This window comes from Macrotis lagotis, chromosome 3 (assembly GCF_037893015.1).
Source record: "Macrotis lagotis isolate mMagLag1 chromosome 3, bilby.v1.9.chrom.fasta, whole genome shotgun sequence".
Lineage (NCBI taxonomy): Eukaryota > Metazoa > Chordata > Mammalia > Peramelemorphia > Peramelidae > Macrotis > Macrotis lagotis.
Window position 1 is genome coordinate 294998495 of NC_133660.1, and position 17110 is coordinate 295015604.

A 17110-nucleotide genomic window follows, 5' to 3' on the forward strand; every position below is an offset into this window, starting at 1 on the left:
AATAGTAACAGTTTTAAATATCTGGAAAGTATCTTACCAATATATATCAGATTTATATCAAGTCAACTTGATATTATTTTGTCCAAATAACTGAATTAAATACATGAGTAAATATTCACTATTCGTGGGTAAGTTGGCTGATAAAGTACAGATGACTATGATTCCCAAATGAAAATTAAATGTAAGACTAAACTGAATAAAATACCAATGGCAAACATGATAAAATGTTAATAAATGTTAATAAAATTCATATAAAATACAAAGCTGAAAGTATCAATTATGACAAAATAAAAGTAAAAGAGAGATTATATTTTCAAGAGCTCATATATTATAAAGTACACTCCTTTTTCATTATGACTTTATTGGAAAATAGCTTCTACCCAATATTATACCACCTTTACTCTCTCCCACACTGACCCCTCAGGCTTATTCTCCTGAGATACTGAAATAGTCACTGCTCATTGAGAATAGTGGGAGGTTGGATTCATTTCAGAGGAAGTGATATTACTTTGGGTTTCCCTATTTATATATCAGGGACAGGCTGACATTTATATCAGATGTCGCTACATCCCTACAGTGCCGCTAATGCAGACATACCTTAGTTAACCAGACCATAGACTTGGGATCCATTCTCCTGAGTATCTCTGGCCTCAGGGGAGGAGCAATGATCATTATCTGCTTTCCTTCAGTTAGAAGCCTCCTAGAGTAGAATTCCCATTATCATCATCATTATAGTTATGTTTCAAACTTAACTACTAAGGGATTTAGCTGTATAATAGTAATTAGGAGAGTCAGCACGGTAGCAGTGGCTATTGAGTTGTTATCAGAGTTAGAAAACCTGGACTCAAGTTCTGCCTATGACACATACTGGACAAGTCATTTAATCATCCAGTGCCCTGAGTGATTCCTAAGCAGAGGAGGTGACATTCTGAAGTAGTAGAGGTCATTTCTTCACTGGCTTGGGATTCAATATGGAAGCCAATGGTCCGTTTCAAAGGACAGTCTATTTCCATTAAAAGAGAAAACCTTTGGGACTTTGCTGGAACATGCCACAGATGTGATATAGGAGAGATTTAGGATTGATGCTAAGAAATAAAGTGGATTATGAGGAACCTCTGACCACTTGGTCTTGACTTTGGAAACACACAGAAGATGTAATTCCTGAGGTCACAGTATTTCATAATGTCATAGTGTTAGAGTAGGAAAGAAGAAACTTTAAAGGGAAGGGAATCCATTCATTTTACACATAAAAATAACTGAGGCAAGTCAAGTCAATGAAACTAATGGAGCATTGTGCTATGCAGCAGGGTTACAAATACAGTTTTAAAAAAGATAACCCTTGCTTTGAAGAAGCTTGTCTTCTAATGGGGGAAGATGACTCATTAAAGAGAACTGAAAAGTCAGGGCTAAAGAGAGATGCCTAAACGTGGTGGGAAAGTCTAAAGAGAAAGAAGCAAAGTTGGGAAAGGAATAAAGGATGAATGCTCTGGGCTCTCACTAATAGAGAAGGGGACTTGGGGTAGAGGGATTATCCAGGCTGAGAAGATGATGAGGTTGAGGGAATTTCTAGCATCAGAAGAAGCTGAGACATGGTTACAGTCTAGAGAACTAGAAATAGAGCTGTGAGAGTCATTGAGAAATTAAGTGAATTGCCCAGAATTACATACCTTCTAAGTGTTAGAGGCAGGATTCAAAACCAGATCTTTCTGACTCCAGCTCCCATACTCTATCCATTATACCTCCTAAATTTCACAGCAGTTTCCTCCCAAACATGGATTTGAACCCTGGCTCTCAGATGAAAAGGGGTTTGAAAGTCTATGAATAGTGCAGTTTAATGTGGTAGCTTTAGGAAGCTTAGGATACTTTAGCTATCTCCTAACTCCCAATAAGAGGAGAGAAATGTAATCTCCACAAAGCTCCTAGATCCTGTGTTACAACCTTAAGGTGAGTGAATTTGTGTTTCTTGCTAAGAAGCATTTGGGTGTGTGTATGTGTGACTATTTCATCAGTATCCTTGATTTTTTCTTTATAGGCTCTTTTGATTAAATTTCTTATACTGATGATTTTGTGATTCAGACTCAGTGGGTGTGTAAGAAAACACACTGGATGGGTGTCTGAACTGCAGGTTTGCTTACCAAATAATGCTATGGATCCTGGAAATAGTGAAGGCTTCCAGTGTTGGGGAGGGGGGGATGGACATGTTATATAATTACTAAGTGACATCAGCCTCCCTTATCTATGAAAGAGTCTAAAACTTACTAAATGCCTTCAATGAAACAGAAGCCCATCCCTTGCTTCTCAACTCTCAAAAAAGATTCTATGGCTTGGGATTCTGTTTGACATTTTTATGTTCTTTTTGTTTTTTTTTCTTAAAGCTTGTAGAGCTATAATGCCATAGTTTTAGAGCTAAAAAGAAACAGATTTCATTTACTTCAATCCCCTCATTTTACAGATGAAGAAACTGAGATCCATAATTATCTAAAGTCACACAGGTCATAATTAGCATAATTTTCTTTTTGGAATTTTTTGTTCATTTTGAAATTAAATGCAAAAAGGAAAATAATTCCATATAGGCAGCACAACATAGAAAGAAGACTCAGTATAAAAACATAAATTTACATGGTTTTTAAAACTATGTAATGAGTAGTACATATTTTCAAAACTACCTTGCTATTCTGTTTCCTTGCTTTTTTTGTTTTTTGCTGGGCACTTTTTTCTTCCTCCTTCCCTACTTTCCCCTAGAGAAACACACGTCTAGGTATCTACACGTACATGTAAAACCATACTATACATACTTCTATTTCAGTTCTTTCTATGGATGTGGATAGCATCTTTCTTCATATATACTTTAAGGTTCATTTGGATATTTATAACAGTCAAAATAACTTATTCATACAAAGTCATTCTTTTTTTCCAGTCATTATTAAATCAATATTGCTGTTATCGTATACTATGTGCTCTTGGTTCAGCCTATTTCACTCTTCATTATTTTGTTCAAGTCTTTCAATGTTTTTCTAAAATCCACCAACTCATCGTTTCTTATAGCACATGTTGTTAAGCCCTTCCACAGTTGATGGGCATTCCCACAATTTCCAGTCTTTGCCACCACAGAGAAAACTGCTATAAGTATTTTAAAACATATATTTTCTTTGCCTTTTCCTAAACTAATAGTGGTATTGCTGGATCAAATGATAATAGTAATTTTACACATCTTTGGGTATCATTTCAGATTTCTCTCCAAAAATAGTTGCCTCAGTTTATAGTTCTGTCAACAGTCAATATGGGACCCATTTTTTCTATATACTCTGCAACATTTGCAACATTTATCACTTCTCCCCTCTAATATTTTAACCATCTGATAGATGACAGCTCAAGGTTGTCTTAATCAATAATGATTTAGAAGTTTTTCAACTGACTATATATAGACATAGAGAAACTGTTCATATTGTTTCCCATTTGTCATTTGAGGAATTTTCCATATTCATATAAATTTGATAGAGTTCTTTATGTATTTGAGATTTGAAACCTTTAAATGAGAAGCTACCTATAAAAAATTCTTTCCCAATTTTCTTTTTTCCATTTAATCTTGGTTATATTGGTTTTATTTATACAAAACTTTTAAATTTAATGTAAAAATTAGTAGTAAAATTATCTGCTTTTCACGTCACAATGCTCTCTATCTGTCCATTCATAAATTGTTTTCTATCTTCTATAGGTAAAATGTTCCATCTTCTAATTATTTTTATATTTCCTTTAATATCTTTAATATCTTATCTTGGTAAATGGTATATGGATATTTGTTTATGCCCAATTTCTTCTAGACAGCTTTTTAGTTTTCCCAGTACTTTAAAAAACTATATAATGAATTTTTATTCCAAAAGTTTAAATCTCTTAAACACAAAATTACTATAATCATTTCATACAGTTTATTGAGTTTGTTCCACTGATCTACCTTTCTATTTCTAATTAGTACCAGATAGTTTGATAATTTCTCCCTTATAGAATATTTTAGGTTCTGGTACTAAACTTCTTTTCTTTGCTCTTTACTTTTTAAAAATTAATTCCTTTGATATTCTTGACCTTTTGTTTTTCCAAAAATATTTTTTCCCTAGCTCAGTAAAATAGTGTTTTTGGTAATTTAATTAAGATTACATTGAATAAATAAATTAGTTTACATAAAGCTGTATTTTTTTATTAATTGACTCTGCCCACCCATGAACAATTGATATTTGTCCAACTATTTTAAATTTGATTTTATTAGTATTATTTTATAATTGTTAATGTGGTTCCTGGGTTTGTTTTGGTAGATACAGTCATAAGTATTTTATACTGTTTACCATTATTTTAAATGGACTATATCTTACAGTCTTTTGAAGACTTTTGTTAGTGTCATATAGAAATGTTGATCTTTTAAGGTGTTTGTTTTGTGTCCTGCTACTTTACTAAAATCGTTTTCACTTTTTTAGCTGAATCTTTATTTTCCAAGTGTATCATTCTACCGTCTGTAAAAAGAGATAGTTTTATTACCTCATTGCCCATTTTGATTCCTTCAATTTCTCTTTCTTCTTACATTGCTACTATTAGAATTTCTAATAGAATACTGGAATATTATTGGTGACAATGGGCATTTTCGTTTCACTCCTGATCTTTTTGTTTTTTTTTATTTTATTTTTTACAAGGCAGATGGGGTTAAGTGGCTTGCCCAAGGTAATTATTAGGTAATTATTCAGTGTCTGATGCTGGATTTGAACCCAGGTACTACTGTCTCCAGGGCCGGTGCGCTATCCATTGTGCCACCTAGCCACCCTTAACTCCTGGTCTTAAAGGCTTCTGGCTTATCTCCATTACTTACAATGATTGCTGATGTTTTTAGGTAAATACTTCTTATAATTTTAAGGAAAAGAATCCCTTTATACCTTTGCTATAAAGTGTTTTTTTTTATCTTCATGTATATTGAATAGGAATATGTGCCATGTTATATGTTCTATCAAAAGCCATTTCGGTATTATCTATCTATCTGTCTATCTATCTGTCTGTCTATCTATCTATCTATCTATCTATCTATCTATCTATCTAACTACCTATGTAATCATATGGTTTTGTTACTTTTGCTACTGATATGATCAATTATGCTAATAGTTTTTCTTAGTTTAAACTACCCCTGCATTCTTCATACAAATCCTACTCAATCACATATAATTTTTGTAATAAATTGTTGAAGTCTCCTAGCTAGTATTTTATTTGTGATCTTTGCATCCATATTCATGAATGAAATTGGTCTATAACTTTCTCTTATTTTTGTTCTTCCTAGTTTATTTAAACTATATTTGTTTCATAAAAGGAGTTTGGCAGGACTCCTTCTTTGCCTGTTATTCCAAATAATTTATTTAATATTGGAATTAGCTGATATTTAAATATTTGGTAGAATTCACTTGTAATTCTATCTGGTCCTTATGATTTTTCTTAGGAAGCTTTGGAATCTTGTGGCCTATTCAATTAATTTTCTAAAATAAACTTATTTATTTTATATTTCCTCTTCTATTTATTTAAGTAGTTGATATTTTTGTAAATTTTGTCCACTTCACTTAAATTGCTAAATTTATTGGCATATAATTGGGCAAAATAACTCCCTATAATTGCTTTATTTCATCTTCTTTAGTGGTATATTCACCTTTTCACTTTTAATACTGGTGATTTAATTTAAGAAATCCTATCAAACAATGGTCTCTCTATTCTTTTAAAAAATGAAACATCTTAGTTTTATTTATTAATTTAATGGCTTTCTCATATTTAATTTTATTATTACCCCCTAATTTTTAAGATTTCCCATTTGGACTTTAATTGGGGGATTAAAAAATATTTTACTCATTTTTTTTAAAGTTGCCTGTCCAATCTTTCATCTGTTCATATTCTATTTTATTACTTTAGGTATTTGGAAATATACATTTTTCCTCTAATTACTATTTTTGATGCATTCCTTTGGTTTTTGATTGTTATCTCATTATTGTCATTCTCTTTAATGAAATTAGTGGTTGTTTCTGTGATTCATTCTTTAAACTATTCACTCCTGGAAGATTAGGTTGTTTAGTTTTCTATTTGTCTATACATGATCCCTTATTGCATATAAACTAGGCCATCTTTGACCTTCAGCCTTTTCTTTTTCAAGGCAATGGAGTTAAGTGACTTACCCGAGATCACACAGCTAAGTAATTATTACATGTCTGAGGCTGGATTTGAACTCAGGTCCTCCTGACTCCAGGGCTTCTTCTCCCTTCTAAGGGAGACTGCTGGGTGGTACAATGGATAGAGCACTGGCCCTGGCATCAGAAGGAATTGAGTTCAAATTTGATCCCAGACTTTTAATAATAATTACCTACAGATACTTAATAATAATTACCTAGCTGTGTGACCCTGGGCAAGTCACTTAACCCCAATTGCCTTGCAAAAAACAAACCAAAAAAAAGTCTCTCTGTAATTCTCTCCCCTTATCCTCTGATTTATTTATAAATTTAGAAGACTTCTATATCCTTAATGTACATGTTATTCCCTCTTTAACCTAGTTTTGATAAGAATAAGGTGCCAGCACTACCAGTCCTCCACCCCCACCTGCCTACATTATAATTTCTTCCATTCACGCTTCATTTCTCTGAGATAATTGCTCCACTTTACTTCTCCTCACCAATTTTATTTCTTAGAATCATCCCATTATGCTCCACTCAACCTAAGTCTTCTGTTCTCTTTCAAACTACCCAAGTAATGATAATATTCTTAAGAGTACAGATAACATTTTCTTTTATAAGAAGTAAACAGTTTGACTTTATTGAGTCCCTTACAATTGGTCTTCTCCTGGGTATTAAATGCTAAATTTTCTATTGAGCTCTGGTCTTTTTGTCACAAATACCTAAAGTCTTTCAATTAAGTAACTATCATTTTTTTTAAATTCAGGATTATACTCAGTTTTTCTAGGTAAGTTATTTTTGATTGCAAACTCATCTCTTTTGGTCTTCCAAAAACCCCTTTAGTCTTTTAATAAAGAAGCTGCTAAATCTTGTGTTGTTCTGACTGTAGTCCCTGAAAGTTTATGAAATGAGATTGCCTTTGACCCAGTTGCCCCTAGGGCTTGCTGTTTGGTGATTCTGGAAGTTCTGCCTAGAGGTGCTCATACTAACTCCCCCTGCTGTTGGATCTTTCCAGAGGTCCTTTTAATTGTTTTGGACCTTTTCCTTTCCTTTCCTTTCCTTTCCTTTCCTTTCCTTTCCTTTCCTTTCCTTTCCTTTCCTTTCCTTTCCTTTCCTTCCCTTCCCTTCCCTTCCCTTCCCTTCCCTTCCCTTCCCTTCCCTTCCCTTCCCTTCCCTTCCCTTCCCTTCCCTTCCCTTCCCTTCCCTTCCCTTCCCTTCCCTTCCCTTCCCTTCCCTTCCCTTCCCTTCCCTTCCCTTCCCTTCCCTTCCCTTCCCTTCCCTTCCCTTCCCTTCCCTTCCCTTCCCTTCCCTTCCCTTCCCTTCCCTTCCCTTCCCTTCCCTTCCCTTCCCTTCCCTTCCCTTCCCTTCCCTTCCCTTCCCTTCCCTTCCCTTCCCTTCCCTTCCCTTCCCTTCCCTTCCCTTCCCTTCCCTTCCCTTCCCTTCCCTTCCCTTCCCTTCCCTTCCCTTCCCTTCCCTTCCCTTCCCTTCCCTTCCCTTCCCTTCCCTTCCCTTCCCTTCCCTTCCCTTCCCTTCCCTTCCCTTCCCTTCCCTTCCCTTCCCTTCCCTTCCCTTCCCTTTCCGCAATTGGGGTTAAATGACTTGCCCAAGGTCACACAGCGAGGTAATTATTAAGTGTCTGAGGTCTGATTTGAATTCAGTTACTTCTGATTCCAGGGTCGGTGCTCTAGTGCTCTATCTATTGCACCACCTATCTTCCCTGTTCAACATTTTCCTTATGGATATATACATACTATTTGATAATGGCATAAGAACAAGTTCCATACATGCTCTGTTGCTCACTCACTTAATACTTTTCCTTGCTTTCTACCTTTGCTTGTGGCTAAAAGTTCTCACAGTTAATATACTCCCAGAACATTTCTAGAAACGAACTGAAGAAAACATGAGGAACTGTGGTAGATGAATTAAAACTTCTAGCAAAGCCAAGATTGAGTCAGACATGCTTAGGTCTTAGGTAGAGACTTCTCCCAATTGAGCTGAGTTGTTTACTGATGTTTTCAACAGTCAGTCCATTAATGGATGTGACCTTTGTGATGTTGGTAGAGTTTCAAATTCAACATATATTTATCAGCCTCCTACTATGTGCAATCTACCATGTTATGAACAGGACTCACAAAGTCAACCATGAAGGTATCCTTGCCATGGACTTCTAACCTACTGAAAGATATAACATCTAGACATACAGATGTGTGGGATAAAGTGAAGATCAAGGAGCTGCCCTGAGGTGACAGTCAAGCAAGATGATATGGCCTAGCACAATTCCCCCCCTCCCCAACCTCCTCTCATCCAACCTGATTGGTTAAGGTTTTCAGAGTTACAATCTTTACACAAAAAATCTACCCAGCAACAAAGAGAAGAATGAAAGTTTTTCATAAAATATTAACTCACCACCCAGATGGCAAGGGTATCAGAAGATTTCTAATGATCTGTTAAATGAAGCAATGTCTGAGTATACAAGGTCTTCTAAGGGACTTTACTAGCACTTCTCAAATGAGAAAAAGACAGGCAATTATTGTCATAATTCATTATCAAACAGGAGACTAAGACTGCAAGGTCTCTTCTCTGGAAGTATTCCACTATTTCCTTCCCTAACAGAATCAATGCAAGATCTTTCTGGAAACAGTACACTGTCTCACTCCCTAGCAGAATCAGGAGGGTGTCTGACTGGGAATGCAAGGCCTCTCTCCCTCTCCTAAGAATGGTCTAAGGGTAACAGCCTGCTTTTGTTTTAATGATTTTTAACCCTGAGAGGACTTCACTAAGAATATTAATTTTTTTTAGATTTTTGCAAGGCAAATGGGGTTAAGTAACTTTCCCAAGGCCACAGGGCTAGGTAAATATTTTAAGTGTCTGAGACTGGATTTGAACCCAGGTACTCCTGACTCCAGGGCTGGTGCTTTATCCACTGTGCCACCTAGCTGCCCCAAGAATATTAATTCTTTTTTAAGTTTTTTTGTGTGAGGCAAATGGGGTTGAGTGGCTTGCCCAAGGCCACACAGCTAGGCAATTACTAAGTATCTGAGACCAGATTTGAATCCAGGTACCCCTGACTCCAGAACCGGTGCTTTATCCACTGTGCCACCTAGCCACCCCAAGAATATTAATTCTTAAGAGGGAATATTCCACTCACAGATAAATACAAAGTACTTGTAGAAGTTAGAAATCATCAATAATAATTGCAGAGGATCAAAAAATGCTTCATAGAGGACTATGTCATTTCATCCAAGGGTACAATTGAGAGACTGAGAAATTAAAAATAATTGCAATAGGTAGCATTTATATGCCAAAGCATTTTAAAAGTGTTAACTAATTTAAAAAAAGTGCCCAGCATGGAGATTTGGGATGCTCAAAGTTTGGGAACAGGAGAAGGATAATCTGAAAAAACATTTCCCAGGAAGACACATAGTTAGAATGTCAGGGAAGAGAAGTAACATCAAAGCTAAAGAAAAAGAGAATTTCCAAGGGGACTGGTCAACAGTGTTTGTGAACAGAGATCAGAGATAATAAAGTCTGAAAAAAGTCATTGAATTTGGTGGTTAAGTTTAGGTAATCATTAAGAAAGGAGGTTGAGAAGAATAGAGGAGTTAAAAGTCAGGTTGTGATTCTGTAACAAAGGTAGAAATGGCGTATATTTGTCAACATTCCAAAGTGATCACTTTTGATTATGATATTTGAATGTTAACACCTTAATAGATGTGGTATTTGAACAAGGGGAAATGCCACTAGAAGGGTAAAGGTGGGAAGCGTACCTGGACTTGGAGAATTCCAAGGGGGTGGAAACTCAGTCTTTAAGGTAATCAAGCATCAATTTTCAAGATATCTCCAAGAGAGAAAGTTATTGAATGACTACAATAAGTTACAGATAGTCGAGGCAGCAATAATGAATTACATCTGCACATAGCTATTCTTATCTATGAGATATTCAAAGGGAAGCATGTGCAATCAATTTATGTTCCATAAAAAGGAAGAGATCATGCAAGATTATTAGATAATGAAATCACAGAGGTAACTTAGTTCAAACATTCATTAGTTATTAAAATCAAATGAAGCCTAAAATACGGAGAAAACTGGCTTTTAAAGGTATCCATCATTAGCACTGAGGATATCTTGCATGCTATCTAGATGGATAATTAAATTACAAGGTCTTCAGACTGGTCCAGTTGACCTATAAGGGTATACTGTTGGTCAGTGGCTACAGCACTGGACTTTGAATAAGGAAGACTCATCTTTATGAATTCAAATCTTGACTCAGACGTTTACCAACTGTGACCACGGGCAAGTCACTTACCCTTGATTGTATAAGTTATTCATATGTTATTGATATGGGCTAGAGAAGGAAATGGTGAACTGCTTTAATTCTTGTGAAGTGAAACCCACATTGGGTGATAAAGAGTTGGACATGACTGAAATGATTCAAAAACTTCAAAACTTCCTAAAATGTATTGATTACCTGAAAGTGATCACACAACAACAAAATGAATGATTTAAATTGATCAAAATGAAGAATAGAAATATTATAGCTCAGACAGTGACATATAGTTGTAATGCACATCCATGAATTAGTACATTAAGAAAAATGACTAATGTAACTACAATACTAAAACAGACAAATGAGCCCAAAATTGAATGGGAAGGAAAAAAGGAATGGCATACATTTGGGAAATTATCTCATTCTTTAATGATCTCAAATTGTCTCTCAGTGCAAAGATTTTTCTTCTTAATGCAGACATTCTCAAGAGAAATGAATCATCACAAATCTTGGAACACCGAAATTTCTGAAGAAACAGTGATGCGTATCGGAAAGGGCAGTGGAGATACCATGTCGGATTCAAGTAAACTGCAGCATATTTTCAATTATACCTAAGGAGGGGATATATTTCTAAATTATAACATTTGTGTTTCACATCTCCCATAGTTGAGTTCTAATTTGCATATTTGCATATTGAAGCGATATAATAAGATGCTCTCTGAACCGATCCAACATGTAGCTGCTAAAGAAATGAAACAAGATGCTCTTTTGCTTGGATGCTTCTCTCACTACTCAACCAGAAGGTAAGACCTGACTCATGCACAGCTTTTTATTAGAACTTTCATGGCCTCTTTTACCTCCTTGTTTCTTAGACTGTAGATCAAGGGGTTCAGCATGGGGATCATGATACCATAAAATACAGAGGCCACCTTTTCATTTTCTTGTGCCTCACTGGACGAAGGGTGTAAATACATGTAACAGAGTGTGCCATAGAAAATAGTGACAGCAGTTATGTGGGAGGCACAGGTGGAGAAGGCTTTGTGTCTCCTTGCAGCAGAGGGCATCCTCAAGATGGCAGAGAGTATGTAGATGTAGGATAAGAATACAACCAGCAAGGTGCTTACCAGGTTAAAACCCACAAAGATCAGTATCAACATAACATTGAAATAAATATTAGAGCAGGAAAGGATCAGGATTGGGGGCAAATCACAAAAGAAGTGATTGATGATATTGGAATTGCAGAAGGACAGTGAAAGGAGGAATCCTGTGTGTGTGGTGGCATTCAGGGAAGCTATAACATAAGATCCAGTGACCAGTTGGATGCAGGCCCTCTGGGACATGACCACTGGATAACGGAGAGGGTTACAGATGGCCACATAGCGATCTACAGCCATGACAGCCAGAAGGTAACATTCAACTGTGGCAAATACACCATAAACATACAGTTGTGTAATACACCCTGAGAATGAGATAGATTTATCTGAGACTAGGAAGTTTATTAACATCTTAGGAGTGATAGTAGATGTGTAACAGAGGTCAACAAAGGCCAAATTTTGGAGGAAAAAATACATGGGTGTGTGAAGATGAGCATCACACTTGATGAGCAGAATCATACCAAAATTAGCCATGAGAGAAATAAGGTAGATGATCAGAAATACAAAGAAGAGAATGTATTGTACTTCTTGTCGCACTGCAAAACCCAATAGAATGAACTCAGTCACGCTTGTGCCATTCCTTTGGATCATGGCTTTCATTTAATCTGCAAATGAAGGCTTAAAGAGAGAAGGACAAAGAGATAAATGATCTCAAATATGGAAAAAATGGAATTTAATTTAATGTCGAGGCATTTTCTTTAAACAACTTACTATATTGAAATACTTTGTTTTCACATCATTTTTCTTTCTATAATGATCCTTCCCAAAGACTTGACCCCAGGATCTATGCCTTGTAACAAAGACTGAATAAGAAAGAAGCAAAAAGAGTTCAGGAAAATCAACCAAAATGCCAATTGTGTCTGAGGATGCTCTGACATTTTCTCTCATATACTCTGATTTTGGTTTTTATGGTTAAATCTTTATGACTTTTAACCCTGCTCTTAAAGACAGTACACAGGGAGATCAGGCAAATTTCTTCTCAGCAGGGATGCAAAGGGAAGAATACATAATTAATCTCCCTAGAGCTGCTCTGAAGGGGAAAGTTCTTGCAAGGTTGTGTAAATCATAAGACTAAGCGATAATATTTATCTAGTGATCTAAAGATGACAAGAATACTTTCCATTCATTTATTTTGAAATTTAATGCTCACAATTGTCCTGGGATATGGCTTACTATAATCCCCATTGAAGAAGAAATTAGTCAGAAAAAGGTTGTGTTTTGACACCAAAGATGTATGAGACAAGTTTTGAACTTGATTTCCTGACATCAGTTTGAGCACTCTACCATTCTACCCAGCTGCTTCCTTCTCATTTGATATTTAAAAGAGAACTCTAAACAAAGCATGATTATTTCTAAGTGATACTCTGGCAACGCTTTTTCCTATGCCTAGATAAAGAGAAAAGATGAGTATGGATGGATATTTAGATCCACAGAATCATTGGTTGTTAGAGGTGGAAAATAAGACCATAGGTGAAAGTTATAAGGGTGCTCTTAATAGGAAATGTTAGCTCTGAGTGAAGGGACTCTGGAACCTAGAAACTAGAATGATGTGAGACTATGAGGAACTTCAAAATGTCAGAACTGAAAGGTGTATTCGAGATGGTCTAGCCAAGTGTCTTTAGTATTTAGATTAGAAATCAGAGACCGCAGGGAACTTTCATGATCTATCTAAGGTCACACTCAATTAATCTCCAATTCTAAGTCATCGGCAGAACCAGAATTAGGGGTGAGGCATCCTTTCATACAGACCAGGGCCTGTTTTTTATTCCTTTTCTTTTCTTTTGGAGACAATATCTCCTTATCTTTCCCAGACTGGAGGAAAGCAGCCAATCATCTTCCAATATCATTGATAATTCCATTTCTGATTTGGGTTAGTCCAAACTTCCTCTGGCACCCTGGCAGCCCATTGGTCTCCATGGCCCTTTCTCCTGTGCTAGCTTTATTGGGAATACCCAGTTGGCTCTAGCCTCATTGTAGCTTAGAGCTTCTGAGCTCAAGAAACATATCAACCTTAGCCTCCAACAGCCTCCATAATAGGGATTACAAACATGGACCACCATCAGCTCCCTCCCTCCCTATCCCTATGCCCCACCTGTGACCTCAGTTTCCCTATGTTCCCTTCATTACATAATTCACATACATATATCTTTACTTAAATCACATTTCTATACTGATCACCCATTAGATCACTGGGTTTGTGACTTAACTGCTGTCCCACTATAAGCTCATCTCTTTTGTCTCATCATCAGGCCATTACTTGTCTGGCCACTGTAGCCATGGCTGGAATCTTACCTTGCTTCAGCTAGTCTTTCCTTTACTGCTATCCCTTACCTCAGTTACTTTTTTCCTGCAGGTGAAAGAAAAGAGAGGATAGTGACTTGTCAAAGGAAAAATTTGAATCCATCTTGGTCTTGTCCCCAGCAAACCTGTCTCTCCTTCCAACTTACCTTTTTCTTTTGACAGCATCTCAATATCTTCCATTGCCCAGGCTCAAAATCTGAGTCATTTGTTACTCTTCCCATTCCCTCATCAACTACAATCAAATAATATGCCAGGTCCTAACCATTCTTTCTATAAATTAGCTCTTGCTTCTTTCCTGTCCTTTGTAGTCACATAACCATTCTGATAATTTAGTCCCTCATCAATCTGGGTCTGGGCTATTAAGTTGCTTCTTAATAATTCTCTTTTTTTCCATTGTCTTCCTTATTCCATCATTCTTCAAAATTTTTTGCCTCAGGCACACAATGACCCTGTCCTCCAGATTATCCAATAGCTTCCTATTGCTGCTGAAATATCTATCTATATCTATATCTATCTATGTATCTATATCTATCTGTATCTATACCTATATCTATCTATCTATCTATCTATCTATCTATCTATCTATCTATCTATCTATCTATCTATCTATCATCATCTATGGATTCTCATTCATCAGTTATTTAAGGACCTGGTTGGAACTATCTTCAAAGACTCATTTCTCATTCTTCTTTTTCATATACTCTACTTTTCAGTCAAATTAGGCTGCCGGCTCTCCTTCAGAGTAAACCTGCCTCCTCTATTTTCTATGAATATGAATTCTTGAATGCCATACATCCTTCTCTTATCTTTCAGAATAGCTATTTTTTTCTTTAAGACCTTTATCAGGCACTCTGAAATCCATAGTTGAAAGCATTTTCCTCTTCAATTTTCCCCCTTGTTTTCTCTCTCTTGCTCTATCTCTCTCCCCCTTTTTGCTTCCCTTCCTCTGTATGTCTCCTTTGCCTCTCCGCACCCATTACTTCTACATAGTATTCTCTGTAAATGGCATAGCCTGTTTCTTCCCCATTACAGTAGCCAAATATCTTGAGCTCCAGGACAATGTGCTTTCTGTCTTTATATCTCAAGTCCTGAGCACCAGACCTTGCATCTTCCACGAACATTTTAGTACACAGGAGAGTCAATTAAGAGCAGGAAGGAACTTATGGGGTAACCGAGGACAGCCTTCTCATACTTAGTAATATGAATTGGATTAACTCACTTGTTGTACATCATTTTCATGTAGACATCTAGGGGTATAGAGATTAAGTATTCAGTATTCTCTCAGGAAGATCTTAGCTCAGATTCTGTATCAGACACTAGCTGTGCGAATTTGGGCAAGTCATTTGAACCCCTCTTAGCCTCAGTTTCTTCATCTGTAAAAATAGAATGATGCCACTGACCTCACAGGATTATTATGAGAATCAAATGAGTTAATATATGCAAAATACTTTACAGGTCTTTCATTTCTATGTTGAAATGAAAGGAAAGGACTAGATGATCTTTAAGGTCTTTGAAATTCTAAACCTTAAGAATTCTGATACCTGAGAATGAATCTCTCCCTTCTCCTTAAGGTCAGTTAGTAACTCCAGAAGGTCAGATGGTTTACCAACATACCCCACATACCCCACTATTCATTATCTTTTCATTTAGACTTTTCTGGGGGGTGCGGAGGTTCCTGTGCTGAGAAGGGATTCAGAAGCAGCCCCTCTGACTCTCTAATCCTAAGCCTCCAGGCTCTGCTTCTTTCCTAACTAAGACACTTTCTCAAACACACAGCTCAGTGGGACTGATGAGAGATTGGCTTCAGGTGATTAATCTTACTCTAAATTCTTCTACTCCCATCAGGTCTAGGCTCACTGGAGTACTAAGGTGATGTGAGCACACATATGACAACCACATAGAATAGGGACCTCTTCTCTTGGGCATTTCTGGACCCAGAGGATGAGGAAAACTCAGGAGAAAAAGTGATCATTAGCAATCTTCCTTCTGGCTTCCCAGGAGTGCTATTCTTTTCTATTCGGTAAATTTGCCTTAGTGATTAAAATTACATTCTGAGGTACTTTAAATCTAACTTGATACTGCTATTGTTGCCATTGTCCACTTAAGAGTCAGATACCCTGTGGTTTGGAGTGCCCAGATGATTTGTCTATGCTCATAAAAACAGGAAACCATCAGTCCCTCCATCACCAAACGTTCAAAAAGCATCTTGTCAGACAGTATGCAAGAAAAAGTCCAGGTGCAAATATCATTCACTTGACTATAAATGTCTTCTAGGTAAAAACATCACTTGTACAAAAATATTCATAGCAGCCTTGTTTGTGGTGACAAAAAATTGGAAATTAAGTGAATGTCCATCAATTGGGGAATGGCTTAACAAACTGTGGTATATATCTATATCTATATCTATATCTATATCTATATCTATATCTATATCTATATCTATATCTACATCTATATCCACATCCACATCCACATCCACATCCACATCCACATCCACATCCACATCCACATCCACATCCACATCCACATCCATATATATATCTATATCTACATCTATATCTATATCTACATCTACATCCACATCCACATCCACATCCACATCCACATCCACATCCACATCCACATCCACATCCACATCCACATCCACATCCACATCCACATCCACATCCACATCCACATCCACATCCACATCCACATCCACATCCACATCCACATCCACATCTATATCTATATCTATATCTATATCTATATCTATATCTATATCTATATCTATATCTATATCTATATCTATATCTATCTATATATCTCTCTATATATGTTATGGAACAATACTGTGGTATATGTTATGGAACACTATTGTTCTATTAGAAACCAGGAGGGATGAGAATTCAGGGAAGCATGGAAGGATTTGCATGAACTGATGTTGAGCGAGATGAACAGAACCAGAAAAACATTGTACACCCTAACAGCAACATGGAGATGATGATCAACTTTGATGGACTTGCTTATCCCTGCAGGGCAACAACCAGGGACAATTTTGGATTGTCTGCAATGGAGAATACCATCTGTGTCCAGAGAAAGAATTATGGACTTTGAGCAAAGACCAAAGACTATTACCTTCAAATTAGGAAAAAACATTATATTATTAAGTAATTTTACTATCTCATACTTTATTTTTCTTAAGGATATGATTTCTCTGTCATCACATT

The 17110-nt window shown here is 36.4% G+C and overlaps 1 protein-coding gene across 1 annotated transcript; it reads right to left on the reverse strand.

Annotated features, from left to right (window-relative positions):
• Positions 1 to 11261: 11261 nt before the first annotated feature.
• Positions 11262 to 12191, reverse strand: LOC141516756 (putative olfactory receptor 5AK3). The gene has a single exon (XM_074227741.1). The coding sequence runs from the start codon at positions 12189 to 12191 to the stop codon at positions 11262 to 11264; it is 930 nt and encodes a 309-aa protein (XP_074083842.1).
• Positions 12192 to 17110: the final 4919 nt, after the last annotated feature.